General features: G+C 38.0%; 1 protein-coding gene across 8 annotated transcripts in view; it reads right to left on the reverse strand.

Annotated features, from left to right (window-relative positions):
- The window catches only part of CASK (calcium/calmodulin dependent serine protein kinase), a 435,002-nt gene that overhangs the window by 5,695 nt on the left and 402,876 nt on the right, over window positions 1-26,431 (reverse strand). For all 8 annotated transcript variants that reach the window (XM_058291528.1, XM_058291532.1, XM_058291535.1 and 5 more), the window contains 5 exons: window positions 21,038-21,153; window positions 14,158-14,238; window positions 13,971-14,051; window positions 11,299-11,501; window positions 4,072-4,155 (listed from right to left, as the gene is read on the reverse strand). In XM_058291528.1, the coding sequence (XP_058147511.1) occupies window positions 4,072-4,155; window positions 11,299-11,501; window positions 13,971-14,051; window positions 14,158-14,238; window positions 21,038-21,153 (565 nt within the window). The remainder of the gene's footprint in view (window positions 1-4,071; window positions 4,156-11,298; window positions 11,502-13,970; window positions 14,052-14,157; window positions 14,239-21,037; window positions 21,154-26,431) is intronic.

A 26,431-nucleotide genomic window follows, 5' to 3' on the forward strand; every position in this document is an offset into this window, starting at 1 on the left:
GCCACATCTGGGCAGGAGGCCAAGTCTGCTTCGTGACAGAGGAGACAACGTTGCCTGTGGTGACAGGTTTTACAGAGCGACTGCTTGCAACTGAAACGACTCAACATGCAATAAGGGGCTCCACGACAAATCAGAGAAAACACCCTTCACCCCCCCCCTCCACTCAGGCCTAGCTGTGTGTCTGTTCTGGCACCAGATGGGGGGTGGTCATGTGTTGTGTGGGTAACCAGCTATTCTTTCCTCATTCCTCCAACCCAGGCCCACAGGAAGACCTGTGGCCTAGTCTGACCTCGTCGCAGGCACTTGATTTGGCAGAGGCTTTCATCCATAAGGTCAGAGTGCTTCTGTTCCCCTTCCCTTGATGCTTTACCCTCATTTGAGACGGGCTCCAGAGCCCAGGTGCATTGCCACCAATAAGCCCGTGCCTTTGGACAATAAATTAAGTTGTATTTTCTCCTTTTCTAATGAAAGGCTCAACATGTTCTGGGAATCCAATTATACATAATGGCCCTCTACAGCTGCAGATGCCAGAGGCAAAAAGCTTTTTGGATGTTACAAATAATGGACGGAATAAGGCCGTTTTCCAAATACAACATAGCAACTGGTATCTGATGTACTCCCCCCAAATTGGTCTGCGTTGGAAAATGGCCAGACATATGTCACTGTTCATAGTTATTCATGACTCTTATGAAAAAACTCTGAAGGAGAAGTAGCTGATAAACTCCAGAGAGGTTTGCTGCAGTAAAGGACTTTTCCTAAACTCCTATAGCTTGCTGTATATTTTGAGAACTCTCATTAGGGGTGAGCCAACAGTTGGAGGGAATTTTGGGTCCTGAGTTCATCATGCGACTGTAACTTTAGCCAGAGGATGGCAGTTCTTTCAAGATAGGGATCTCTTAAGGGTTACAAGAAAGTATTTGCGGTTTCAATGTTGCTATACTAAAACTCCCAGCAGACAAGTTCAAATTTGAAACCAGGGACCTTTGTGAGTCAAATTAATCCACCCACCCTCAAATACTATGTAAGTGAATTCATACATAAATAGAATTAAATGTGTCTTTACCTGTTTATTTGATTAGTACTCTCTCCCCAACTAGACTGTAAACTTGTCATCATTGTACCCCATCACTCGGCACAGTGCCTCTGCAGAGTAAGTGCTTCATAAATGTTGTTAAAAGAACAAGCACTTGGTTTACTGACACTTGTTACCACAGGATTGTATGACTATTAAATCTATAATCAACAAGCAGAAATCCAAGTAGCAAATGGGGGCCCAGGGTGACAGAGACAGAGCGCTCCAGAAAAAAAGAAGATACAGTGCCTCCAGGGACTTAGGAACACCCAGCACAAAGAACCTCAACACTTCTCTGAGGCTCATGTGTTATTTATAAGAGACCCTTTTTCTAGGAGGAAGTCTAGGGTTATATATGCACTAGGAGGAAAGCTAGAGGATAAAACATGAGACAGTATAATACACAGAACCCAGCTGGGGACGATGGCTGTGGTTAATAGTACAAACGTGAGAATGCTTTCATGAACTAGAACAAATGGACGTCACTATTACAAGGTGTTAATAAGGGGGGGGGGTTTATGGGAAAAATACACCTAATGCAAACTATGGACTATAGTTAACAGCAATATTTTCATATTCTTTCATCAACTGTAACAAAGGTACCACTCCAATGCTAAGAGTCAACATTAGGGGAGGTATAAGGAACAGTTTTTTTTTTTTTGAGCAATGAAAATGTTCTCAAATTGTGGTGACAAATGCACAATTCTGTGATTATACTGAAAGCCACTGACTGCACACTTTGGAGCGATTATATGGTGTGTGAATATATCTCAATAAAACTACTTCAAAAAAAAAAAAGAGAGAGAGAGAGACCCTTTCTAATCAACCTGGTGTGATGCCCCCGCTAAACTGAGGCTCTTTGGTACAGCTCTCTGGAAAAGGGATCAGAAGTGAAATAATGAACCATATGAGACTTGACAGATCCTATTATACCACTGCAATGGAGACAGACAGACACCAGGGCAGTCTAGGACTCGATCTCTTCCATTAGGCCATTTCTCAAGGGAGAAACTGCTTACCTGTTTTGTCATCTTCTACAGGAATTTCAAAGCAGGATGCTTTGAATGTTAGGTGTCAATGATTATAGTGTAGATAAGACCTCAGTTAATCAATTCCTTCTAAGGTCCTATCCACACACTTTCTGCTTACACTTTAAAAGCATAGTATTTTCACTGCGGCTTTACAATAAACACAACACAAATCCCCCCATTGTAGGAAATGTGCATTCACCCAAAGATAGGTGTGCTTCCTACAGGTGCAAGAAGGAACAATTCCTACCAAGTCACTCTCTGGACTAGGTAATTGAATACACAGTCCTGAGCTTCAAAAACCACTAGCAGTGTTTATTACTTGCTCAGAAAGCTGGGCTGATGAAAACGTTTAGGAAAATTTATGGCTGAAAGAATCAAGTTTTAAATGTAGCTCTCTTTACAGAAAAATGAAGCTTCCTCTTAAGGATCTTATAAGATGAAACTATATTCATCAGTTTCTCCCTCAGCAACAGCTTGCATGTGTGCTAAACTTACATCTGAGCAGGGTTTAACTCAGTGAAAAGAAAATGCCTTTATTCTAATAGCACGATCAAGGATGAGTGGGAACAAAATGTCTACATTCTAAATCTATTAAAAGAAACACGGATATATTTTATCACCTCCTAGCTGGTACTTACAGGCAATTTTCTGCACCATTTTGGCAGCTATGGAAAATTAGTAAAAGGGTAGGAAAACAGGCAAACAACAACAACAAAAAAGAACAAAGCAAAGATGATAATTCAAGAAAAGTACATGGTAACAAAAGGACAACAGCTAACTGCAACATGGAATTTCAAACATGTTTGTGTCTTAATTAAGATTGGAAAGTAGAATTTTATAAATGAATACACCCTTTACAAATGAAATGATAAAAAATAATGATTGAAACTATGAATAACATTGGTAAATCTAAATATCTAATCCTTCAAGGTAAACAAAATGAAGATTTCTAGGTCTCAATTTTACTGTATTAGAAGGATGGGTGACAAGGACATTTGCTCTGGGGTGAATTTATGCCAGGGTTACATGTTTACTGAGCAGAACAAAGAGTAATTTGATGGTTTCTATAACCTGCAAAAGTCACGGTCTTCAGGATAACTTTGTGTAGAGGAGTCTTCTCTTAAGTAACAAACCCCCCATGGAGAAGTACCTGATATACTTACCCTATACCTGATGCCCCCTCTTATCTACCCAGCAAAGGAAGGCCTTCTAAGTAGGCTTGGTGTAAGACAGTGTAGTTAGGTCTTATAGGAACCATCTCTGTGGTAGCTGCTGACTTGATTCGGGTTGATGAGGGGCGGGGAGAAGGGGCAGAGCTCATATTTCCAGATTCGGTGGTCTCCAGGGGCCTGGCTATAAATTCTGTAATGGGTTCCACTCCAGGGGCTGCCTAGGTGAAGCTGGATAGCCTGGCCAAGGTCATGGACTCCTTAGAGGTCTCTTCTGGCAAAGCAGTCCTTGGCTCAGACTTGATGACCCCCCTCGCCCCCAGCCTAGAGCTGGACCTGAGGGTTGCTGCTTTCTTAGCACCGTCCCTAGCAGGAGAAGAAGTGGGCTGGCAGCTTGGAGGGCTTGAGACTCCTGGAAGGTGCTCTGTCCTAGAGAGTGAGGGTGTTTAGAAGCAGGCTTACTGATAAGGCCATAGGCTGTTCCATGAACTGTTCTATCCATATGTCCTTTCACAGCAGCAGACTTTTGCTGCAAATGTAGATTAACACACACTTCAAATTCTGCTTGGGACTAAAGCTTGAATACAATTCTGATCTCAGAAGAACCTTACTGTCTTTGTTGCTAAATTCCTTATACTGAAAGAAGGCTCCAAGCTCTGGAACTCTTAATTCCTAGCATCAGAAAGCTTCACTGAATTGTATTCATGAGATTGGGCTTTGGTCTTGTACGCATGACAGATGTGGATCCTTACAATGGCTGTGCTAAGTTGGGGAAACATAATGTCTAATTGAATCTTACCTCATTTAAACCTGGAGTAATAGTAGGTGCAGCAATAAAAACAACAAAGGGAGCAAACTCTGCAGTTCTCAGGACCTTAAGTGCCTGTGTAATACAAAAAAAAAAAAAAAAGAAACTTAAAAGAAGAAATGACTAATATAACTTTCAGACATGTCAATAAAAAATTTATACAAGTGAAAAAGTCCTTTGTTCAAAGTTCTGGCAAAGTATTATTGCATTTACCGATTTTATTCATAGCTTATATTACTTTTCTCCCAAAGGATGGACAATAGGCATCCAGAGAATAAAAGTTGACAAAGTGGACATTTTTCTTACGAATCTCATGAGTCAATTTGATTTCTTTTTCTTTAGAAAAGTTAATACTGATTATGTTGGGTTAATGCTCATTTAAACTTGGTTATTAATTTTAGCCTGAATTTTAATTTATAGAAAATGCAGTTTGGGGTAGACTTGGACCAGCAGGCTGGCTTTACCACTTGATCTAGGGCCCACTCCACTACATGCCAAATTTCAAATTGTTAACCATGAAAAGAAAATGCTGGTCTCTGCAAAGGCAGGGGATGGGTTCACACTTATATATGGTTTTCTGAATTTCCCTGATGAAAGGGCCTTGTGGGACTCACTAGGAAGGAAGCCTCACAGTGTGGGAGATATTACCCAGGGCTTGAGTTAGGAACGGGGACTTTTTGTCTCCACCCTAACACTAAGGAGCTGTGTGGCTGTGCAGTCAGTAGGCTCATGAGAACAGGCTGCATTCAAAGGGAGAAGGAACTGCAAGGCTCATATCAGGTCACTTCTGAGGCATCAAAAACCTCAAATTATGTAAGTTATTAGTTTACATAGGTAATATTCTGCAGCTGAAATCAGATGCAGTCAGAGCTGATTCTGGCTAGGGATTATTGCTTTGGTTCCTCCCCTTGGAGTTACAAACTCCCCTCCAGGGAACAGAATGCAAAATATATAGGTGCACAATTCACACGTGACCGACATGTAATTAATTCATTTGTGTCCTAGGGTATCGGGGTTGAAAAACTTGCTGTTCTTTATACAAGGATTTAACATTTCTATTCTGTTAGCCACATATTCTGCTTTCTTAATGGCCTTTGCATTTGTTGACTTGGCTCTATTCCTATTACTCCATTTCTTGCCTGGTTTACTGTAGTAGCGATTTGATTGGTCGCCCTGCCTCCAGTTTTGCTGCTTTCTAATCTATACTCCACCCTGCCACAAGAATTACCTTTCTGAAATGCAAATCTGATCATATCACTCCACTGCTCAGAACTCTTTAATAGCTTCCTGTTGGCCTTGGGATAAAATGTTACACTCTTATAAAACTGACTCCCTTAGCAGTTGACCTATGCTAGGCTCTTCAGCCCCTCTCTGCTTCTTCCCCTCCATGGACCACCTTTCTGAATACTTTCAGTTCCAGAAAGGGCCCCCCACACTGGCTTCCTGGCTTTTTTATTTACTGTAACTCTCATCCTGGCTTCACCTTCCCCACTCTCCATTTGCTTGGTTGAGTAATCCTTCAGAACTCAATACTGATGTTATTTTCTAAGGAAAGTCCTTTGTGAGCTCTGAGCCTATGTGAGACACCTCGCCCACACCGTCCCTAAGTCCCTGCACTTATGCAACAGTGTAGGAAATTAAGTCCCTGGCTACTAGAGGGTAAGCTTCTTGCGGGCATGGACCATATCTCGTTCAGCTGTATTCCTTAGGCCCAATATGACATCTGGCATGAACTGCCTTTATAAAATTAAAATGTAAAAACGGTAAATTTGTTTACAATTTATTTTGTCTTTTGAGGCAAGTTCAACCAGAGGTTTCACAGGTTCAGCTATGCTTTCTTGACTGATGGGAATCACTCTGCGCCTCTGAGCATGTAAGCATGTTAGAGAGAAATTTGATATTGAAGGTTCCAGCTTCTTTTTTAGTGTGAAGCTTACTTTCATTAGAATTGTTTATCTGAATTTTAGTTACACAATATCTCCTCTGGGCTGGGGCACTTGTTTTGTCTGTTCATCAAGGTCTTTTAATTGTTAAAGTCACTGTCTCAGTTTTCTGTTGTAAGGAAGCTTGTGTATGTTCATTTTTGAAAGAGGTATTCTAGCAACTTTGAAATTTGCCAAACCTTTTGTGACTGAAGACTTTAGCAAGGAACAAATAAGAAAAAGTTCATATATAGCTCAATCAAACTTAAGCAGGGATCTTCCCATAGAAATGTCCTTCTACTCGAGAATTATCTTGAGCCTTTTCTCCCCTTCCTTCCTGTGCTCATGAATCAGGTGAATATAGGGTCAGTCAAGACATAAGGCTTCCTTATTTCTCCCCCACTTCCCTACCCTATCAGACACACCCATACACAGATCACTTCTAGGAAACTGAGATGGGAAAAAGAAATCCTAATGCACAGTTCTTACTCTTGCTTCTATCTCTAAAGAGACTTTGATTGCCAGATGGAAGTCCACATAGCCTGGAGGCTGAATGAATGAAATGGTGTTTTCTTCACTCAGGAACCCCCACCTGATATCCACCCAATCCTCTGAATATTTTAGGTACTATCCTGCTATCACATCACACTGCCAGAAAACCATCTACTCAGAAAACATTAGCTTAGCTCCCTGCAGATTTTTATTCTTTGCACTGCATTTATGCTCTTAGTCTTTATACATAAAGATATGAGGGTCATTCTGCACTCATTGCAAACAATTGTTAAATGAGGACCATGTCCATCATATTACCTAATGCCTCTTGTGGTTAAGACACTAGTTATATTCCTTTAGCAATTAATTCCAAGGAAAGAACATTTTTTAGATGAGAACTATGTGACCCATGAGATTCCTTTTTTCCCTCTTTTGCCCTGGTTGCCAGAAGTTCAGAGCCAAATTTAGTGCTTATAACAATAATGACAGTAGCCCCCACAGTTGGCATATTTGCTTCCTCTTCCTTTTCATGGCTTTGAGTTTCTATTTCTAGCCTCTATTATTATTGTATTTTCGGAAATTATAACATAGCTCAAATCCTGATTGTGCTTTTCTTGTCTGTAGTCCTGACATCGTCAGGAGAGTCACCACATATTTCTTCAGTTACTCTCAAAGGTCTTTGTCCTCATACTCTGTGCTCTATTTATGGGTCTCAAGTGGATGCCCTTTTGTATGTGTGTATACAATTTCAGTTTGACCAAGGTTCAGTGTTACTTCAGGGACAGGAAATGGAACTGTTCACAAGGATTCCCGTCTCTCAGGTGGTTAATAGGTGACTTCAAGATGAACTTTAAACTTTCCTCCTTTCTGACTCAAGATGAGACAAATGTTTATTAATATTTATAGGGAAATCTCTCTCTTGGAGCCCCAGAGATTGAGAGAGAGAGATTCAGAAAAACAGAGATTAAGAGAGACAGAGAGGGAGGGAGGGAAAAAGGGAGAGGAAGAGAGGAAGAGAGGGTAAGGGGGGGAGGAGAGAAGTTTACTGTAGAAAGATCACTGAAAACATGCTGGATTCAAATAGCCAAAGTAACCTTAACTTAATGTTAAAAGTCAATTTGTTAGTTCTCTTTTTTTGGGAGAGAAACTGATTTATAGCTCATGTATGGCCAAGAATTAATTTCAGGTTATCATCCAGTTCATTTCTAGAAAATCTTTACCCATAGCTGCTGTATCCTCAAGGAATAAAAAACTTATTTGACTCAAGTATCTAAGATATAGATATCCATAAAACTTATCTGGTTTGCAAGCCTAAAAAGTACATAAAGGCAAGCATTTGAGTCATTGTGTACAGAAATCTAAGGGTTTAAGGAAGGACATGGTGACCCAAGAAACAATCTTAAAAGAGCCAGCTGATTTAGTAAAACAGCCCTGGCTCAGAACCTGGTTCTTGTTTCAAAGTACACATTTCTAACAAATGATTGAAAGCTATTCCTTGATGATGCCCTTTCCTTCGGTGGGCAGAAGCAAAACTACGAGTATTCTGTTACTGTTAATTAAATAGGTAAAGTAGAATAAAATGAAAAACTAAAATCTGAAGCTATCACTTTAAGTTCTGATGATACACTAGAGCTATTGCAGGTTTAGCTTTAGGGACATGGATTATTTTCTGAGTCATGGTTTTATTTTCATGAGAAATAAGCTCTATAAATTTCTTAGGTTTGATTGCCTTATAGAGTCTTCTAAATAATAAAGAAAATAAGAATTCAAATTGCAATACTACATACGCAGTGGAACACTGGGAAATGCCTCAATTACTAAAGCTTGGTACAGTGAAAAGGAGGTTGGGATTTAATGTAAAGCAAAAAACCGACACAGTTCAAATTCAAACCTCACTTTCAATTGGCTGTAAACCTGTGGCCAAGTCACAATTACATTAAGTCTTATTTTCTTAATCTACAAAAGTAGATCCTGCTGTCTCTATCTTCTAGGAGTAGATAAGACAGCAAGAATAAAAATAGTACTCAGGAAAACAGAAAGCACTAAGGAAGGCAATCTTTTATTATTTTTTTTAAAAAGTGAGGTTCCTTATTTTCTTCTAGTTTAATGTCTTTACCTTGGTGCTTTAGGTTACAAGTTGAACTGTTAACATTTTATCGTACGGTATTACTAGACATTTGTTCCATTTGGTCTCAACTGTCTAAAATAAATTAAGATGGCACAAAGTGTTAGACCTGAATTAAACGAGTTAAACACCAGCACTAGGTGGTCTTTATACATCTTTATATGGTCCACATGTAGTGGAAATGGCATCAGCAGTGGTAGAAGTAAGAGGTTTTAAAAGAAAATGCCACTAGTTTTTGATGTACATCAAGTAAGAAATTTCATCCTCACCAGCTATTCTTATTTGTATTCTTAACATATAAGAAGTGCTTAATACACGTTTGTTGAATCAAACTGTCAGTGAGATACAGTAGAGTGGGTAATCTAACAAGCTGGGGCAGGGAAAGAGCATGAAGAAAAATGTCCTAAGGAGAGCCTCCCTGGAGCACTGAGGCTCTACCTGAAAGCAAGTCATTCATGGCCATGGGCATCCTGAAGGCAGGGTGAGGGCCCTTCCCAGCCTGTGGGGAAAGTAGGCTGAGAGCAGAGAAGCCTGAGGGCGAAGCCCAGTCAGTGTAGACTCTGTAGGCCAACATGGGTGGATCAGGAGATGCAAAGGTCAGTTTGAGACCAGTACTGGGCACAAGTCTAGACTGGGCTGGGTGTAACCTCTGGGCAGGACAGTCTGGGACCAGAGTGGTTAGTCAACCAGTCTGACAAGGGGAGCATGACCTGGGAGACCCCCATGCCCAAGGCTACTGCCCCCAAAGAGGTTCAGGCAGAGCACAGGATGCCTCTGGCCTGCCCTTAGAGGTAGGAGGACCTGAGGGATCATGGTTCTGAGAAGCGGGTACACAGGAAGCAGGAGAGAAAAGTGCAGGTGAGCACATCCAGCAGTCAGGGGAGCAGGGGACATTGTGCCCAGCTGGGGGCAAGGAAGTGCTCTGGTGGCAAGTGCAACAGGTCAAAGTAACTGCTGTGGATGTCCTGATGAGGCCAAAAGAAGTGTGTCCCACTCAGCAGTGCAGAGCAATGCATGAATGTGCAAGGGCAAGGAGTCAGGGAGGGCTGAATGAGAAGAGTGGAGCAGCAGCAGCAGCAATGGCAGTGGTAGCGGCAGCGGCAGCAGTAGCAGCAGGTAAGGCAGAAAGCCTTAGAGATTGGACTCGGGGAATGCAGAGGGAGTCTGAGGAGCCCTGCAGCCAACATACTGCTAGAGATATTACTACCAGCAGAAAACGACGTTCAGGTGAAGACCAGTGTGGAACCCAAGGAGAGGATGTCGAAGACCAGGACCAGGATTGAGACTTTGCCTCTAGCCACCCCTGGCCAGAAGATTTTTCCAATCCCTAATAAGGAGGGATTAGTAGTTAAACAAAAATCAATCTGTGTTAGACATCATATATTTAGTTCTATATAAGGTCCAAGTTAATGGCTAAGTTAACTATATAGTGTTCACCCTATTGTTGCTTTCCTCCCCAGCCCCATAACCAGATCCTTTTGTGGTTTCCAAGGTTCAAGAATCCCGTCAGGTGTTGTAAAACGGAAACGAGTAAACTCAGCTGGCCATGATGTTAGGCTCTTGGAGCCCAGTAACTGAGCTGTCAGGCGCCAGGTCACACAGACCTTGGCTATGCAGGTTCCATCCTTGCTTTGGGGATGGCTAGGGAACCAAGTCTCACATGGTGGCCCTTGAACAGGGAGGGACTTGCTCTGCCTAGGACAGCCAGGTAAGCCTCCTGACGAAAAGGCGCCTGCTTGAGGGGTGTTGGTCTACCATGCAGGTGGTAGAACGATTCCATTTGTAAGTATTAAGGAACTTTGGGTACAAATTAGTCTTAGAAATGGCAGACTAGGGAGTCACATGAGCACCTACAAGCCTCTCCTGTAACCTACCCTGATGTTTACAGCTCCCAACTTCCTACTGTGCTTTAAGTCCACTTTCTACTTGGTTTGCCCTCAGAGATGAAAAAGAGCTTGTCAGCATTTTTGATGTATGGCCCTTAGCTTTCTCTTGTTCAAGTTGAGTAATTCCTACTGCTGCAGCATAGGACCAATCTATGAATTATCTAATCATCTTTGTGCCTGGCTCTCCTTTGAATCCTCTCCAAGTTCTCCATATTCCTTCTAGTTTTAGCTCAGGGTCAGGCACTGTCCTCAGGTGAACAGATGAGAGAGGCTGAGAACCACCACAGGGTCTACATCTCTGTTCCACCTGACATCCCTTGGTCTCACTCATGCTGGCTTTCCATAAAGCTAGTGCTGTGTTTCAGATGTAGGCCCCAGGATCAGATCTTGCTAGTGATTAAGAAAATGCTGGCAGAGGCTCTGATGGTCCAGTGTGATCTGTACCAAGTGAGGAAAGGTGGCCGTTGTAAAAAAAGTGCAAGGGTCTTATCCTGAGGTGAGATGAATGCAGGGTTTCTGGAAGGTACAGACACAATTGGCTCCTTTATTTGAGCTTCTGAGTGTAGTAAACCTCATAAGAGCAATTTCTGCTTCTTAAATGCATGGTGTATGCACTGAGTCCAACAATTAGTTTGCATTCTAGATTGTTAACCCATGATGCCTTGAGTACTAATACTTTCTTGTAGCTTATTAAATTATTATGCAACCCATAATTTTCTGATATCATTATTTCAGAATCTGAGATTAGCATGCAGGCAGGATGACAGAGAGATTGAGCATGGCTGGGCATTACCTGAGGCTCCACGTCCAGTATTGCAATCAGCCCCTGCTCGTGGATCTTTCGGATGGTCTCCAGTTTTGTCCCGTACATTGCATCCTCATGGCTGCCATACTCCAAGTACTCATTATTAGAGATGTCTTGCATCATTTGGTCATGAGATACAAAGTAATAATTCTTTCCATTTTCTTCATCTTTCTTTGGAGGTCTGGTTGTATCTGCAAAGTCACAAGTCAAGAAAAATGTAGAAGGTTTAGCTTATGAACTTATATTCCCAGTGGACTTACCAAAACCCAATCTCTTTTTTAAAGCTGTGGGTTCTTTAGTATATGTCTCACACCTCCTGTTGCCACTCCCTGTAGCTTTGCAGAACTAAATTATAGAAATTATATTTGTCTGTGTGTCATCAGACTACAGTAGCCAGTTACTTGTCTGGTTTGATGAATCTTTCAGTGTTTAGATGAAGAGACATATACTTTGTCCCTCCATGGAGGTGCTAAGTCACATAGGAAAAATAAATTAAATGAGCCAAGATTAACATAACTCACTGCATGCCTTAGTGCAGCTAGGTCTTGATCAGAAGGAAGGAGAAAAATTAAAAATAGCAAAATGAGGTGAAGGAGGCAAAAGAAGGAGGTCTCTGTGCTTGACAGTCCATAGCTGCGCCTTTCTAATACAGTAGCCTCTAGCCACACGGGGTTAAATTGAAATGAACTAAAATTAAATTTATTTTATAAGTTAAAATTTAGTGTTCAATAACAACATGTGACTAATGGCTACTGTACTGGACAGGGAATACCATACTGGACAGAGCTGTATACTGTATAGAGTACAGCAAAAGACACCGTTTTGAAAACACAATGACCTTAGCTGGACATAGCCATAATTGTTAGGGAAGACCTAAACCAGGAATTGGCAAACAATGGCCTGCTGGCCTAACATGGTCCACTCTCTGGTTTTGTAAATAGTCTTACTGAAACAGAGTCATGCTCATTTGTTTAAATATCGTATTTGGCTGTTTTCATGGAACAACTGCAGAGTTGAGTCGTTGCGAGGGACTGTGTGGCCTGAGAAGTCTAAAATATTTACTATCTGGTCTATTATAGAAAAACTTTGCCAACCCCTGACCTGAACAAGTCTATGCTAAAGTATATTTGAATAAATTCTAGTCTGTGGGATACAAATAGGACCAGTATTCTGCAATACACACTGTAGAAAATGTTATTCTGGACAAGCAGTAACACTGGCTTGAATTTTTTTTCTTCTCCCCCTTTTCCCTCTCTCCCTCTTTTTTTTTTTTTTTTTTGCACTGGGGATTGAATCTGGACCATGTATATGGGAAGATGGAGCTCATGTATTGACCAAATGCAATGAATGTCTCATGATGATGGAGGAGATTGTTGTTATGGGGGGAGGAGTGGGGTGAGGGGGATGGGGGGTATGTGGGGACCTCATATTTTTTGAATGTAATATTAAAAAAATAAAGACAAAAAAAAGAGCAAAACTACAAAAGAGGATTAAACTGAGTATTGTGCAACAGGGCAATGTAACTGGCAAGAAGCTTAAGTAGTCCTAGAATTAATAAAAGAACAGAGGCCATGATGAAAACAAAAAACAAAAAACACTGAGCCACATTGGCTCCCAAGGTCAATTCTCTTCTCTCTCAGTCTTTCATTCAGTTTTCCTTTTCTTTCAATTTCCTCTCACCCTCCCCTCTCTCCTTTCCTCCCCCCCTTTTTTGGAGCAAGCACAGATTTATGCTGCTCCCTACTTTATGCATGGGTCGAAATCCATGGGAGAAATCCCTCTGTCCTGCCCTGACCCGACCATCAGAGATGTTGAGTGCTTGTGGACATCAAAATGTGAACCTTTTAAAGAGGAATCCTTTCTCCAGGCATATCAAAAGCCAGGGAAATAGCATACTATTATTGTATTTTCTCAGTCATCACAGTAGTTTCAACTTAGGCTATATACACCTCTGGGGTTAAATATTTAAATAATGACTGAGGTCATTAACCTTAACTTTAAGTTTCAAAATTAAGCGAGTTAATTGGCCATTTAATAACATGGAGGGTTCAACTGCTACGTGATGAAGAAAAAACTAAAAGTTAGCTAAGCTTGCTGTAATCATAATCTACATATAAGGAGAATTAAAGGAACATTCCAAAGCGGTTTGCTAGAAAACCCCAGTGGCACTAACTGAAATGATATTTAATGAATTTCCTTGTTGTGTAAAATCAGATAGGGTTCTGGGATAAGGGTTGTCTTATGAAGCCCTATGGCTCTCTGGGGTATAGAGATACAGTAAATGGTCTTGACAAAGGCTTCAGGAAGGCACCTGAATGTCCTATAGGATGGTTCACACTTTCTCTTATTGCTCTTAAAAATCATTCTCCCCTCAAAAAACCAAATTAACAACAACAAATATCATTTTCCTTTAGCCCTATTCACCTGGAAAAAGGTACCATCTGCTAGAAAGCTTTTGGGAGTCAAACAAAATATTTACAGCACTATTTTGGGGGGACTGGAAGTGGGCTTGTTGTTCACATATTATCTTCTTCTTTTCTAGATTTTAATTTCCTACAATAAATAGTTATTACTTTATGTAATCAGAAAAATATACATAAATCACAATATTTTAAAAAGGATAGGAAAAGTATAATTAAAGAGAGTGAGGCATCACTCACGTGGAATAGGGTATGCAAATCGGTCTGGGTGCTTTGTAATGAGGGTGTTTTTTATGTGTCGTCTTCCAACACCATGTGCACCTACGTCATTAAAAAAAAAAGAAGTTAAAAATTGACAATTGCTAATAATGTTCACAAAATGTTTTGAAAATGAAAATAAGAAAGCCAGTTGTACAATCAAGCTTACCTAATAAAACTAGTGTTTTCCTTTTGAATGCTGGCAGTTTTACTACTTCTTCATATGTAACAAGATCTAATTGATCAAACACTAAAAGGCAAAGATTTAGAAGAAGGGTAAATTTACAGAATGAGTAGTTCATGTACATAAATTATAATTTTATTGGCAAAATAAAAACTAGAGTAAAACCACGTCATAAAAATATGAATCCAACTTATGACATACAGCTTACATGTCATTTAAGTCATATAACCTTTAGGGATAAAATTTCATTTTTAAGCCCATGAAAATGCACTTTAGAACCAGGGGCATCCAAGATATATTGAGCACATGCATAAAAGTCAAATTCTAAAAGATACTGCATATCTTTTCATGCAGTATCTAACAAATCATATGAAGTCATTCAAAACCACATGCTGTTCCCATTTTTGCAATTCTAACAAATCAGCAATACTAAAAAGAAAAAGTCTACAGACGGTGACCGACACCAACATGAATATAACATGAATGCAACTAAAATTAACCAAGAAAGAGGCCAGCTAGATAATTTTAGAGATGGATGAGAAATGCATGGACAGTTGGCCTTTAACTTCATGGTTCTTTCTTTCAACAGAGTTGATGAAGGTAGCATGCTGGATTCTTTCAAAGCCAGGTTCTAGGTATGCAACTACGGTTTCACAAGTATTTGAAATAAGCATCTCCTAAGTTTTATTATGACCTAGATATTCATTTGATGGAAAGTTTTGGGTATGTAAGTAGGAAACTTGCTTCCCTGGGCCCTAAACCTTGCCAGATGTTACATGCTCTGCCTGTGTACAGTAAATCAGGATGGACAGAAATGGAAAGAAGCATGAAGCAGAGTCTGAGGCCGGAACCCTTTGCAAACGGGGCGTTCTCTAATCATTACAGACTGAAAAAAAATACTTTAAAAATATTTTTTGAAACCTACCTCTTAATAATACTATTGGAAAAAACAATTTCAAGCAATGTATGAAACTTTCCTGAGAGGATGAGTATTCCTATTGAAGTTCAATACAGTCTAAATCTCACACACATTTGAAAATTCTCATGAGAAGGCTAAAATCATGTGTCTATGTTTCTTGTAATAATTCTGCATGATAATATCTCAAATATTGTCAGGTACACAATGAAATTTCTTTTTTAAAGAATATTGAATAAAGCCCTGGATTTTAGAGGGGTTGAGATAAATGCAATAAAATTGATTCCATGGTGGACTAAAGGAATCTGGGATGATGTAATCATTAAGAAAAACTTCTATTCCCTGAAACAATATTGCCAAATGATTTTGAATATCAACTCAGTCCTTAACATTTATGATCTTCCCAGGAGCAAAGAACCTTAAAATGCAAAATAGGATACTCTGGAATGAGGTAGAACAGAAACCAAAAGGAAAAGTATCATTCTCAAAATATACAAAAAAGAAAAATAGAAAGAAAAAAGAAATACAGTACGATAAAATAAGGGTTAGTGCATGTTAATGGGTATTTGTGCCTCTGTCTTCTTTTAATAACTTCATTTCATTAAGGTTGAATGAAAGTCTTTAAAGCACATTCTCTAGTAACAGTTAAAAACCAAGAAATGCTTTCTGTGTTTAGAACGGCAGGCTCACAAAATTAAAGTGAATAAAAGGTGCTCTACGTGGTAGAGCTAACTAGTAATGCTTCAGTGGTGATAGAGTGCTAAGAGTTGCAAAAATAAAAGCAGGGTGCTTATGGCATTGTTTGTTTGTTTTTATACCTATTGCTCTCTAAGTGATACTTCCATCAAGAAAAAGCATGCTTATGAAAGAAGTGCATCAACAAACTATATATTTCACCAGGCATCTCACAAAAAGCAAGATGGTGATGAAGCAAGCTTTCTAAACAGTATACCTAGCTTTTTCCTGCTATAGAGCCACAAACTCTAATCCTACTGAAAGAGGACTGGTTGTTATTTTTGACATGTAAGAATGAGTTAGATATCAACAACATCACCACCACAAACAAACGAACAGATATGTTAAATAACAATATCTTAACCATGTATGGAGTAGCATGAGGAGGTTGTTTTGGTCCAAATGAAATTACTACATGGTGACAGGGTTAAGAAACAATGAAAAAGGATACTTTAAAATAAGAGATACAAGGAATATAAGGAGAGCGCTTAAAGACTGAACATTTAAAAGGTTTTAAGTTGGTTGCTGATTAAAAAATAAAGACAATGAAAAGAAACAGTTGAAAACAAATAAAGAGGTAGTCACTCAACAGGTTACTTACATGCACAGAGGCCATTGGGAGTAAGACAGCATGAAAAATGTACAGGGGTCATTGAAATATGGCTTTTAATATATTAGTAAAATAAAAGTATAATATGCACAAAATAAACTTTATCATGCAATATTCTAAACACAAGGCAAATAAATAACATTGAGAAACAAACTCATTTTAATAAAAATTCAATAATATTCTTATATAAAAGCCAGTAGATTTTATATGCTAGTATATGCATAGAAATTTTATCTGGGAAGAGTTGCAAGAAATCCTTTTCAGAGAGTGTAAGTATGGAAGACTTTCACTTTTCATTTTGTATCTTCCTGTACTGTTTGAAATTTTTAACTCCTGTTAGCTTTGGTATTTCAAAAAAATTCACTAGGGCAGTGTGAGATTGTGGCTATTTTTTGCTGTCTTTACAGTTCTCTGTATTAAGGAAGAAAAATGCAATAGATATGTAAAGTCAATAGTATTTACTAATTTGTGGTAGTAAGCATAATTTAAGCATACCTATGAATGGTACTGTATAAATTCTGTTTGTATGCAGTAAATAGGACTATTTCAGGATATTTAAACACCACTGCCCAAGGCCCTAACATTTTAAAAAATGATTTAATGAAGACTTTTCTTAAAAGTTTACATTAATAACTTGATCTAAAACTGACTTTTGGAAGTTCTGGAGCTAAGGGATCTTAAAAGTCTCAAGAGTATACAGTTCTTTTAGCAACATGACAATACTTTTTGCATTAAATGCATGTGGTTAAAAATCTTTTACGCATTGCAGAAAACATATTTGCTGTAGATCTTACATACACCAAAATTGATTCTATTCCCAAGGCTTCAGAAGTACTGCCTGGTATAGTTTACTCATGATGCCCTGATTTCCTGGTATGTTACTCAACATTCCATTCTTTTAAGTATTTAGGTAACTTCCTTCCAGTTGAATCTTTTCCATAAAAAAAGCCTATAACATCGAATCCTTGTCTCAGTTTGAAAGGCTCCAAATATCTTTGAATACTGTAAAAAAGCCCTAATGAAAAAAAGGTATTGCACACTGGTATTATTGGGCCAGGGAGTATACACTCAAATGCCCGCAGTGGCAAGGCAGCTAGTGTGATTGAACGCAGTGGGCCAGGCACAATAAGAACAGGAAATGGTGGGGATGGTGAGTCCTGGAGAATGAATGTCCATCCAAAAGGACTTAGCCCCAAGTCACTAAGAGAGAAAATGCGTCCAGTGTAGCCACATCCTGTTTCTTCAAGGGAAATCAGAAACCTAGATTTTTATTTTAAATATCCTGATATTCAAATGTGATAGCTACAATTATTTTAAGCACTGTGTATGTGTGTGATGAACAAAATTTATTTATGGGTCATAGCTAATGGGATGCCACTTTATAATGCAAGATATAGGCAACACAGTTTTTAAAGCAAATTCTGCTTTAAATAATATGTGGAATTTCCTAGTGACAAAAATGGCAATAATTAATTCTAGTATTATAGGTCCCATCATTTCCAGATAGTCACAAAGTTCCCATTCTTCATTTTTACTACAAATACGAACAACTTCAGAAATTGATGATAAGGCTGGGATCTTGCTATCAACATATGCTGAATTCTCTAAGATTTGAAGCAGTAAACAAAATATATGGCCCTTATTTTAATTTACTGACTACTATAGAAAGAACAAAGAACATACTATATTATATAATCAATTGCTGAAAAAGCCAGAAAAAAACTTCAGAAATAAAGTTTGATCTGTGGCCCATGGGCCTACTTGGCTAGTTCTTGACCTTAAAGGACAGGATATTTCAAGTTCTCAAACCATCTGTCTTACTGAGGGAGGTCAACCGTATTAGTTTCTCTCAAATTTTTAGAGCAATTCTTTATATAGGCAATTAAGCACGTTAGGATGAAATTTCATCATAGCTAAAAGCAGAACAGCTGATAAAATACTTGACTTCTCTTCCTGACAATTTCATCCCTTATAATCTCTAAGCAAATAGTTCTCTCTGGACTTTATAATGAATAAAATGGAAGAGTTGGTTGGTGCAGTGGAAGAAATCTAAAGAGATGGTGAGAGAAATGAATGCTAGGCCTTGTAAGGCAGCATATTTCAGAATGTCCAGGTAAAAGCCCGAGTATCTTCTCATGACCAGAGAAACTAAAAGGAGAGAGTTCATTTTGTGTGAGAGGGAACTCTAAAAATGATATTCTGGTTACATAATCCACTAATAAGCCTAATACAAGGCTCTACAAAGAAATCCGGGTCGGTCTGTAAGGACTATTTTTTAAAGGGCATGAAGGAAGGGTCTGATATGCAGTGACAAAATACACGTAGAAGGAACAATCTCTTAGGCATGATGAGGAAGGCTTTATCTAGGAAAAAGCTGAAGATAACAAAAAAGGAGTGGTAGTAGGTCTCCCATTCCCTCCTTTCTAAGTTTACAAGAACTTAGACCCACGGTTTGGGATAAGAGGTTTAATGTCAAAAGACGACAGACAAAAAAGCAATTCTATTTTATACCTATTAGACCCTTGCCTTCTATATCAAGGGTGCCACCCTTCAAACTTGACAGGCACTATACATGTTTATCAGAAAGCTGAAGTCTGAGATAAGGGAGAGTAAAAGAGTATTTGGCTTCATTTGTCAGACCTGGTAATGAATTTTAGGATTAGAAAAGATCTCCCTGATTGACTAATCCAGTTATCCCATTTTGAGGTCAACAGGAGCTAAGTGATATGCCCAGGATGCATGGTAATACAGGAGTCCTGATTCTCAGTTCTGTCTCAGGTACCTTCTTAAGCCCACAGGTGCATCTGCAGGACCGCTGTGCAACGTCTATTATGAATCAGAGAAAATGGAAAACTGAACTTTGGAAAATCAGTTTGGATGCTGATTTTCTGGCAAAACTCTTAAGTGAACAATTTAACTCGATTGTTTGTGAGCACTTAGAGAGTTCTAGTTTTTCAGTTAGTCTCCTATTTTTCGTCAGAGCTGAATTTAAAAATATTGGCAAATTCAATTCTCACATCTACATGCCCTCCATTAGTAGAGTATAAAACTAACAATGAACTGATAATCTTAATGAGCTATTTCTTTGTTTTTTTTTGTAGGTTTAAATGAATTTTAATGCCATCTATATCTACGTTATCACTTAAAATTGTTTTAAAAATTACAAGGTGACTATAATGTCAGCATCTCCTTATAGGCCTGTTATACTATTAGAAGTGGAAAGAAATAAGGGCTAAACTAAGGATACTTGGCAACAACCACTGAAGTTTTGTGCTAAGAAACTGTATTTTTTCAAATAGTACTACTTGAGCATTTAAAATTAATAGTTGCTAAATTATGTTTACTAGTCTGCTTTAAGTATTTCTTCCCTTTGTAAAACAAACAAAACAAAAATCCATTACAAGACTATTGATCTACAGTAGCACAGAATCAGAAATGATACATTTTATTGGAAACAAAAATGGTATAATGTAGCTAATATGAGAGGAAAGTCTCATTTAACTGAAACCGTTTAAATTAACCAATATGGTCACTCACATTCAGTATACTTTATACAGTATTTCAAAATGCTTACTTTTAATCTCTGATAAATAAATGAGCAACTCAGAGTTTCTAAATAAATTTCCCTCGTGAATGCTAACATGTGGTAACATTCTTCAGAGAAAAATACATTTCATCTTTGTCAGAACCATTTTATTGTCAAATTGGGTATGCATGATTGGATTTACTTGATTTTTACTGTGATATGTTTTATTTTTGGACTTGTTTCTGAAACCTTGGGAACTAATCCATTCCTCAGAAAAAGTTCTTTATAAAAGGGGTTATATGAAGAAGTTACTGACAATAAGCAAATCCCTATTCCATATATCATCACGTATTTTCTTTTAGCTTAAGCTACATCTTGTGAGTCTTCTGCAATGGCAAACCATGCTTTTGCTTTTTTGGTATTCATCTCAGTTTTTGGCAAAACACATGGTTATTGGACTTAAGTTGAACACTAGCTACCATATGGACAAACATACCACGAAGGGAAGTCCAAAATAATGTTCATGATCTTTTAGGAACTAGGAAATACCATGAAGGAAGAAGACCAGTCCCAGAAACTGTCCAAACCAAGTTAGTACTCTTGTCATTAGTGCTCTTTTAAACCAACCACTGAATCATTTGCAGTACAGTTCTCTAGAGTGCACCTTTGCCATTCGTACATCATAGGGCCATGTCCAAGGGCCAGAGAGGAGCCAGGAAGAAGGGTATCTGCTAACACCAGTCCCAGCCAAGGAGATACAAATCCTGGTGACTGAGCAAACTCTCAAGGTCTCACTTCTCAGGAGAGGATTTAAAGTATTGGGTTCTTTTAGTTCCAGAGGATACTACTATTTCAAAATAACATTTTTCTTTTCCTATAAAGTATAATTCTTTACTATATCTGGCAAATAACTAACATATTAACAATAAGTAAGTAGGAGATTATTAAAAAGTTTTTGAAGACCTCATATGGTGGAATTTTTGGATAGAGAACTCTGAAGACTGAATTGAAACATTACATCTATTTAAGTCTTTGAGATGTTTAACCTGGCCTCAGTAACAGTTGATTTTTTCCCTACCTGCATTGTGCTTTGCCAAATATTTATCTTTGTACTGCTTCTTTTTCTTGCCAAACCAAGTACAGCTGGCCTGCTGCTCCTGTTTGGTCTTCTCCATGGCAATGCAAGCTACACGCCTAGCACACAAAGAAAAAAAGAAAAAAATCCCCACAAATGTATAGTTTTGAGTTGATAAAAGAGAAAAATTATTTGAAGAGTTTACATGAACCAGCATGAACACACTCATTTCAAACCTTTCAAATCATTCATATCAAGGTTATTCTTTGGTTTTCATGACTATTTCCTGGAACTGTCTTAAAAACATAGGCTTGTGTTAAAATGACAATGTATTTCTTGACCATCATTGATAACAAGGTTTAGAATCCTGAACATATGACTGTGAGATATAATGGAACGAACATGGAATTCTGAGTCAAAACAGGCCTGGCTTGAATTCTGGTTCTACCACAACTTGTGTTCATTGAGCTCTAAGGGTTAGGCATTTTTCTAGGACCTTTACATGTATTAACTCAGTTAATTTTTCCAATAACACATGAAATTGGGTTACCATTTTATGGATGAGGGGCCGGAAGGACAGAGAGGTTAAGTACTTTACCCTGGAGAGTGGGGATAGTCTGGCACCAGAGCTCATGCTCTTAGCCATTATTTTATATTGGCCAGCTTCTTAACCTCTGTGAGCCTTTTCTATGGTTGTTGTAAATACTTAGAACAAAAAATATAAATAATGTCCTTATGCCAAGTATACAGTAGATAAAGGGTACTACTACTTCATGGTGATTCTAGTCTAAGATGGAAAAAACATGCTACAATTAAACCCAGTTACGATCACAATCAGAAAATTATAATTTTGTTCCATTTATAATAGTTATCATCTGTTACATGTACTGACATTGTAAAAAAGTAGATCTCTCATATTTAATCTGTGTAAATACTTGCATTGCAGGATACTGCCACAGGCTTTGCTCACTTAATGATTTTACTTGTGGACCAACCACAGAGCCTGAGTTAGCCATATACAGGAGAGCCCAAAATCACTCCAAGAATGCTGTACAATGCTATTGTAAATGCTGAATTATTCTCCAAAGACATTGTATGGATTTACACTCCCACCTATTGTTCTACTTCCTTGTCAACTCTTGGTATTATCAGTCTTTTATTTTAGCCATCATGGTGGGTAACAGAATATCACTGTGTTTTTAGTTTGTATTTCACTGATTACTGACGAGATTGAGCACCTTTTCATATGCTTAATGGTTATTAGAGTTCCTCTTTTATAAAGAGCCTGGTCATCCATTAACCATTTTCCTATTTAGTCTTTTTTCATATTGATTTGTAGGAATAATTTATACAGTCTGGATATTACACCTTTGTTAGTTATAAGTGTCAAGATTTCTTCTACTCTGTGGCTTGCCTTTTTACATTTTATGGTATCTTTTGTTGAATGTAGGTTAATTTTAATTTAGTCAAACACATCAACCTTTTCCTTTATGGGAAACATTTTTGGTATCTTAAGAATCCTTTCTTGTCCCTGAAGATATTCTCCAATATTGTCTTCTGAAGGGCTTACAGTTCTGTCTTTTACATTTTGGTTTTTAATACACTGGAACTTATTTTTACATATGGTATGAAGCAGGAGCCCCATTTTATCCCCTCTCCCCCCATGAATGGATACCCAATTGTCCCAGCATGATTTACTGAAAAACCTGTCCACTCCCTACAGCTATGCAGTGACACTTCTGTCACATAGAAAGTGTCCATTTATGTATGGGAATGCTTCTGTATTCTCTATTCTGTTCCACTGGTCTATGTGAGCATCTCTGTACCTTTATGTTATTATCTCATTTATTATAGCTTTGTAATAGGTCTTGGTATCAGGTGGAGCAAGGCCTTTATCCTTGTTCTTTTAGAAAAGTATATTGATTATGCACAGTATCAGGATTCCGTGCATTTCCAGGTAAAATTTAAAATTTGCTCATCAATTTCAAAAACTTGGAATTTTGGTTGGGGTTGCATTGAATCTATGAAGCAATCCGGGAAGAGAGATATTTTTAATACTGAGTCTTCCAGTCCATGAATGCAGTATACATCTTCCTCTATTTAAGTCTTCTTTAATGTTTCAATAAATTCCATATGTGAGAGTAGAGAATTGTATAATGGACTCCAAATATCTACAACCTAGCTTCAACAAATACTAACCCATGCCCTTTTTATTTTTTTTAGGAGGGTACCAGGGATTGAACCTGGGACCTTGTACATGTGAAGTATGTACTCAACCATTGAGCTACACCTGCTCCACACTTTGTTTTGTTTTATTTACATTCTCAAAAAAAAAATCCAAGATATCCTATTGCTTCTTCCTTAAATAACGTTAAATCTCTTTTATGTTCACAGACTCCTTCTCTTTTCCTCTCTCTCTCTTTGTTCCTTGCAATTTATTTGTTGCAGAAACTGGTTGGTTGTTTTTTCATTTTCTGAGCCTGGATTTTTCTGACTGTATCCCTATGGTATTTTAAGTTATGTCCCTCTTTCTTTTGCATTTCCTGTAAAAAAAGCAATTAGATCTAAAGGCCTAGTCAGATTCAGGTTTTATTTTTTTTTGCAAGAATACTTTATAGTATTATGGTGTTGCAGTGGTGTCAAGTATGGTATCTTTAAAAAATTTTTATTTTCTGTTTATTGCTGATAATTAGAAATACAATGTATTTTTGTATATTGATTTTGTATATTCGACCTTGCTAAATCCTTATTAATTCTAATTACTTAGCTATAGATTCCTTTCAATTTCTACACAGAAAATTGTATCACTTGCAATTTTTTTCCCTCTCCAACTAACATTAGCTGTAGGTTTATTGCAGTTGCCTCTCAAAGAAGTTCCCTTCAATTCATAGTTTGAGAGCATTTTAATCATAATTGGATGATGAATTTTAGCAAATACTTTTTCTGTATCTTTTGAAAAGACCATGCACATAGACTTTCTTCTTTAGTCTGTTGATATGGTGGAACACATTGATTGATTTTCAAATGTTAAACCAGTTATGCATTCTCTGTACAAACCCTACTTGGGTCATGATGTATTATCCTTTTTATATATTGCTGGATTAAATTTGGTAATACTTTTTTGAGGATTTTTGCATCTATGTTTATGAGTGATACTGGTCTGTAGTTTTCTTTTCTTGAACACTCTTTATTAATTTTGGTATTGAGGTAAGGATGGCACCAAAAAATGAGTTTGGAAGTGTCCTCTCCTCTTCTATTTTCTTTTCTTTTTTTAAAAAGCCCTGTAAAGGGACACAATTTTTTTTTTTAAGATTTACTTTTATTTATTTCTCTCCCCCTTGTTGTTTGCGCTCACTGTCTTCTCTCTGTGTCCATTCATTGTGCACTCTATGTGTCTGCCCATCTTCTCTTTAGGAGGCACTGGGAACCTAACCGGGGACCTCCCATGGTGGAGAGAGGTACTCAATTGCTTTAGCCACCTCGGCTCCCTGCTTGTGCCTCTCATTGTGTTTCCTCTTTGTGTCTCCTTGCTGCATCAGCTTGCCGCACCAGACCATTGAGTCAGCTCGCTTTCTGGCTCATCTTCTCTAGGAGGCACCAGGAACTGAACCCAGGACCTCCCATGTGGTAGGCAGGCGACCAAATGCTTGAGCCATATCTGCTCCCCCTCTTCTATTTTCTTTAAGAGACTGTCCTTCATGTATCTTATCCTTTCTCGTTCATTGAGGTTTTTATTTTTGCTTTGTTTAGTTTGTTGTTTGCTCATTTAATTTTTGGTTGAGGAAAAGACATTTATTGGGAAATACTATGAACTCTCAAGCAATAATATTAAAGTCAATCTCCACATATTACTAAGTGGCATAAGAGGAGCCTGATGAAACCTTGTTTGGGGGATTTTTCTGATACAAGCCCTTATGTTCTATTAGTTGTAACTATAGCTTCTATGAGACTTAGAGTATTTGGAAACATAAATAGAACTGAAGAATTTTTGACAGGTTAAAAGACAAAAAATCCTGACCTTGTGAATTTTGTATTATAGTAGAAAGTGTATCTTGTAATAAATATTTCTAAGTTTAAAACATAAAAACAAAACATTCCCTGTAAAAATTTGTGGTATGGTCATGTGTGATGTGATCGTAGAGGAATAAAATTGATTTTCACCAGCCACTCAGGAAATAAGTGTTATTTCTTTTAGCTCAGTAAGTGCATGGAAATCATGTTAGGATTAAGGTCAACCTGGAGGGAAATTTCAAATATAAGTTCAACATTTTATTGATGACTTAGATGATGATCTAGGAGGCAAGGGAGGGGATGATAGATTCAGAGACCCAGCACATATCAAAGGACTAGAATGATGTGCCTTGTCAAGCAAGATGAAATTTAACAAGGATTCTTAAAAAATTGATTTCTCACCTACAGGATGTGAAAAATGTGACTTGGTAGAAACACATTAGAACAAAGCTTCTGGGTCTGGCTGATAGCATACTGCTTTGAATCTTTCTTATTAGTGCATCCTCACTGACATTTTAGAGATGAATTCAGTTTCCCAACAGGGAGGTTAACTGCATTTTTCCCTCAGAAAGGAATGCCTTGCTGAACCCCCGAAGTCTTATTCAGGTCTCAAGGCACATAGCCTCTTCCTCATCATCCCAGTTAGAATCCCTTTCTCCTTCTATATTTTTTGCAACTTTTATTGAATTCATTTTTTTTGGCAATAAACTGAACATATTTAAAGTGTACAATTTTTCATTAGTTTTGACACATATATCCACCCCATGAAATCATCAATACAAGCAAGATAGCAAACATTTCTAACACTCTCAGAATCTCCTTGTGTCCCTTTGTAATCCCTCCCTTCCTCCACTCCATCCCAAGGCAAACATTTTCACTAGAGATTAGTTTGCATTTTCTAGAATTTTATATAAATAGAATCATATAGTATTTTCTCTCTTTTGCCTGGTTTCTTTCACTCAGCAAAATGATGTTGAGTTTCATCCATATTGTTGCACATATCAATAGTTCATTCCTTTTTATTGCTGAGTAGCATTCTATGCTGTGGCTATATCATAATTTGTTAACCTATATTCACCTTTTGATGAACATCTGCATTGTTTCCTATTTTTGGCTATTACAGATAAAGCTGCTTCAAATACTTGTGTACAAATTTGAGTGGACATGTCTTTGTTTCTCTTGGAATTGGATTGGAATGTCTGGGTCATATGGTAGGTGTTACTTTTTAAGAAACTGCTCAACTATTTTCCAAAGTAGTTGTACCATTTAAAAATTCTGACCAGTTGTTCCATATTTTCTCCAACACTTGGTATGGTTGGTCTTCTTAAATTTTAGTCACTCTAATAGGTGTGTAGCTATGGAGTTTTAAATTTTGTTACTACATTT

The sequence above is a fragment of the Dasypus novemcinctus genome, chromosome X (assembly GCF_030445035.2).
Source record: "Dasypus novemcinctus isolate mDasNov1 chromosome X, mDasNov1.1.hap2, whole genome shotgun sequence".
NCBI classification, from domain to species: domain Eukaryota; kingdom Metazoa; phylum Chordata; class Mammalia; order Cingulata; family Dasypodidae; genus Dasypus; species Dasypus novemcinctus.